General features: G+C 47.7%; 1 protein-coding gene across 2 annotated transcripts; it reads right to left on the bottom strand.

The window, feature by feature from the left end:
- Positions 1 to 2,859: 2,859 nt before the first annotated feature.
- On the bottom strand, positions 2,860 to 4,250 carry LOC144105094 (uncharacterized). 2 transcript variants are annotated; one of them, XM_077638282.1, is made up of 2 exons: positions 3,581 to 4,250; positions 2,860 to 3,008 (listed from the first exon to the last, which is right to left on the bottom strand). In XM_077638282.1, exon 1 carries the CDS (start codon positions 3,999 to 4,001, stop codon positions 3,636 to 3,638), a length of 366 nt encoding a protein of 121 aa, XP_077494408.1. In that variant the 5' UTR covers positions 4,002 to 4,250; the 3' UTR covers positions 2,860 to 3,008; positions 3,581 to 3,635. The 2 variants fall into 2 exon arrangements, with proteins under 2 accessions (XP_077494408.1, XP_077494409.1); XM_077638283.1 differs by having other exon boundaries at positions 2,860 to 3,028.
- Positions 4,251 to 4,465: the final 215 nt, after the last annotated feature.

Genomic DNA, 4,465 nt, shown 5'->3' on the forward strand with positions numbered 1-4,465 from the left:
AAACATGTAGAAAGCGTACCTGCCGTTTATTTATGCGCTGGGCATTGAATAAAACAAGTTTTCACACTCTGAACTAGTGTCATTGCACTAGTTTTGCACTCTGCACTCTGCACTAGGATAATAGTGAGGGGAAGCGCTGGCCTTGTTTCTTCGGAGCAGACATGCGCTCATCGTCTGCTGACATACGTACGTGTCGCGCTGTGCGAAAAGTGGGGACAGCGTCGTGTCCCTGATCTCCTGTCTCACTTAGCGCTGTTTTTAGCCGCATGACCACGCACCAGCCAGGCCGACTTGTCCTCTTGTTAAGCTGCTCGATTTGGTGAAATTTTTTTATTTCTAGAATTATTTTCTTTCCTAGCCCTGAAGTCTAGTTTCGTGACGAAAAATTGTAGCAAAATATTGAGTACAAATTTATAAATTACGCTTTTTAGAAGTGTGGTCGTCAAAAATTGTGAGGTAATTTCTTTGATTTCAGTGCCGCATTTCTTTGACCAAAGCGAAAGCGAAGATGCCATAAACGAGGGAATAAACTTTAAGGTTCGTTTTCTGACCTCTCACATTTTCTGCGACTGGATCACTCACCTTCTTAAATCGTATGAAAATCAAATGATTCCATTTGCCGCAAACTATTCCTGAGACGTTGAGGAGCGTAATAAATCTCTCGATTTTTTTCCCTACACGTGCAGTACTGTGTTAGTTATTTCTTGTAAGAAATGTTTTCATGCAACTATGCATGCATAACTACTGATCATATCGAAAAAGAACTAATAGCGTCATCGTACAGAACAGCGCTTTATGTACATGCTGGCATGAAAAAACTGCGCACTATCTACTCAATTATTTGAGACCTTGGGGGACTTGACGACGGTGTTAATTATAATTACCCAGAACTGCACCAGGTATAGCTATAAATAAAAGGAATTACTGAAACTAGCGTAGGAATTTCATATTTTCACCAAGTTTAGTTACATATCGCATGCATGAATAACGAAAACACTTTTCATTGCCGCGTCCCCTCTCAATCTCGCCACGTATCTGTTAGTAGGACGCCTGCGGCTGCTTCTTTCCAAACAAGCTTCGCGATCATGTACTACCTCATGAAACTTGACACATGCATGATGCAATGAAAAAGCATATGGCGTTTAGCACACTTAAGGTACGCTATTCTAAGCACACCAACGCGACAGCGCAAAATTGACACGACTTACCAGACTTCTTTCTACTGGAATGAAATAATTACGTCGTCATATCAAGAAACAGATTCAAGTAAATATTAAATGTCATAAAACGCGCCATAAAAACATGGTGTGCTATTAACAAAAAACGCATTCCTTGGGGGCGAGTGAACCTGTCGGCGCCCCGTGCACTCAGGCTCAAGGTGATAAGTACGTGTGGATCTGCACATGTCTTTTTTTTTTTCCTTGAGGAATTGTCAGCCTACTATACTGAAGTTCAGGTAAATGAACGCAGTAACTTGCATGCCATTAAGTGTATTGAGTGGCAGTGCCTATCAACTCCCAGACTTCGCGCTTTACTACCGTGGCACAATGCCTGTTAGCCAGTTTCCGAATGCGGCATTTATGCGCGAGAAACCTATCGAGGCTAATTTAATTATTTTTATGCTAGAACGCGGATCCAGCAGTGACGCAGCAGGTCAATATATGCTGCTTCTGCAGTGCACAGGCTTGAAGCAGCCGCCGGTAGCTGCGGCCGCTGCGGTAGGCACGGGCAAGCGGAACCTGTTGCCTACCATGCGAAAGTCGCTGCTAACATCAGCGCCTCCGCATCTTCGTGACGTCGCGGGGTGAAGGAGGTCCATAGAGAGGAGGGGGGGGGGGGGGGGGTGAAAATAACGACGGCTGTGTCGCGAAATGGGCGGGAGAGGGGGGGTTTAGGCTGTTAGTCACGCTGGCGCACTGCAGGGAGGTGCTGACTGGCGACTTATTTTCGTTGCGCTGAAGAGGGAAGTCCCTGGACATGTACAGGGGGCAGGTTTCCTTTTGTGCGGTTGATATTGTTCGGGGTGGTTTGGATATGCCAGGATTCCAGAAGGAGCTTCTTGTGGTAATTTGTTTCGGTTCCGAGGATGCGGGTTTCTTCGAAGTTGATTCTATGGTCAGAGTCTTAGGAATGTTCGGCTGCTGGATTGCGCTCTCTTGCGAATTTGCGGACGTCGTTCTTATGTTGCCGAATTTTCTTTCTTTGAAATTTTTGGTTTCGCCGATGTAGCTTGTGTCGCATGGAATTTGGTAGACAATGCCTTGGGCTATTTCTCTCGGCGGCCGGTCTTTGGGAACAGGTAGGCAAAGCGCAACAGTGCTTGTGGGCTTGTGCGCAACCTGGAGACCCAATTTTTTCAGGATTCGGGAGATAGTTTCGCTGACATCGACATAAGGTAAAGTGACGTATTTTGGTGGTGGCGTTGGTCTTTGTGCGTTGATTTCTTGACGAATGTTGTGTTTTTGACGTCGAATTGTTTTTTGAATAAAGTCTTTTGGGTAGCCGTTCATGATGAGTTCTTTGACGAGAAAAAATTCAAGTGATGCCGGTAACAATAACCGGCTAGTGTATCAGAGCCTCCTAATCTCGATTACATGATTAATCTAGATGGGCATAAGTTATGCCATGGCACCAACGTACTGAAATGAGCGCAGCTGAGATAGAAAACACGCGTGCCGGAGTCGTTGCAGACTAACGCCCACACTGATGCGGAAGACTCACGTAGACTAAATGTTTGTAGAAGTGCAAAGGTGCGAATGCGGCCCCGCATCAAAGATATAGTGACGAGTCAACATCATCGATTAACGTGTACACCAGTGGGACACATTGCATTAAACAAATGCATATCTGAGACCAAGCTGACGAGAAATACAAGTAGAAGCTTTATTTGCGGGAAATCGTGGTAGTATAAAAAGTGAATAAAAGCATGCAATAAACGGGCGCAAAAAAAAAAAAAGGTGTCGAGGTCGTCAAGGCATCTTGAAGGACATCGGAAATCCTCAGAGAGTCTGAAAAAAATCAAAAGCGACTGCAACGAAGGGAAACGTGAGGCAATAAGCAGCAGAAGCAACGCGTTGCAAGATGAACGAAAAGTGAACATGAAGGTGCATTGAGAACAAATGAACATGGACACATAGACACGGGCCGTCTAGAAACAGCGCACTCGCGTTGGACGCAGAATACAGCCATTTGCAGGCAAAGTAAAGTACTCAACTGAGCAGTGTTACAAACGGACTTTTCTAGGCACTGATGCAACATTCCAAAAACAAGGCAACACAGCTATAACCTATCCCGATTACTAAAGCGAAGCACTATACGCTACCATCTCGAGCAGAGAAGTGAAGCAACGCGAAGTGAAGCCGTCGTCAGTGTAAGAGCGCTTTGATAAACTTTTTGCTTCCTTGACCCCTATGTGCTTTACCAATGCTAAGAAATTTTGCACATTCGACAATTACGATTGCTGAAGTTTGAAACAAGGAACACAAGCGCCTAAACGACAACAAGAAACTTTGGCTCATGAACAATTTTACATGACTTTTGCGTTCTCCGCAATTGCGAGTAAAATTTTCAAACAACTCACCGTTTCCGGAGTCGGTAGCCCAAAAGACTCACTGCCCTGCGCCTGCTGTTCAGACCTAGTGAGCCTGACGCCCGGTACCGGAAGGACTTCCAGAGGAAGGCGTCGCGGCGCACGGATCGGGGTGCATCTCCACCGGACCTAACACTTCGGGGTTGCTAGAAGTCTGCGTCCTCTGAGAGGTGTCGACGTCCATTTCCGGTTCGGAAGGGGACGACCCGCTGATGTACTCCCCAGGAGAGCGTTCAAGTTTCTCAGACGCCGACGTCGCTTCCGACCGGTCCGAGGGCATGTCCTCTTCAGCGCCACACCCGCTCACTACCGGCGATGAAGTCGCTTCCCGGCTGTCCGACTCGTCGACACTAGCTTTACGTGTGGGCACCCCACTGGGACCGGCTTCGTCCTCTGGAGAAATCTGCGGCATGCTACCCGAAGAAATCGTCGGATCGGATGGAACCGGCTGTATCGTAGTGGGAGGGGCACTCGGGCGTGCTTGTGGGGGTGGCACAGCAACATTTTCAGGCGCTACGCCCACCACAATCGTTGTTGTTTGGCCATCTTGGGACGAACGAAGACTACTGCTGTAGGACGACGAGGTTGAACTCGATGATGACCTGCCGGACCTATAGCAAGTGGTTAATGCACCTCCATTCTGCCCTTCCTCCTCTTCCACTTCCTCCTCTTCCACAGGTTCCTGGGCCCGAACACCAGCCTGCTCCGGGGGTTCCTCGGCACGAGCAGCAGCCTGCTGAAGTAGCTTTCTTCTTAGGCAGTCTTCACAGCATTGGCATTCGCACGTGGAAAAAGCGGGCTCCATGTCTTTCCGGAATTTAAAGCGTGACAGGCTACCGCAGAAGGTCGGCGTGCTGCTAAGCTGCAGACGGTCGC

Source organism: Amblyomma americanum, chromosome 9, assembly GCF_052857255.1.
Source record: "Amblyomma americanum isolate KBUSLIRL-KWMA chromosome 9, ASM5285725v1, whole genome shotgun sequence".
In the NCBI taxonomy this organism is placed as follows: domain Eukaryota; kingdom Metazoa; phylum Arthropoda; class Arachnida; order Ixodida; family Ixodidae; genus Amblyomma; species Amblyomma americanum.

Coding starts and splice junctions, on each gene's coding strand:
- LOC144105094 (XM_077638282.1), bottom strand. CDS start 4,001: ATGCCGCAGATTTCTCCAGAGGACGAAGCCGGTCCCAGTGGGGTGCCC.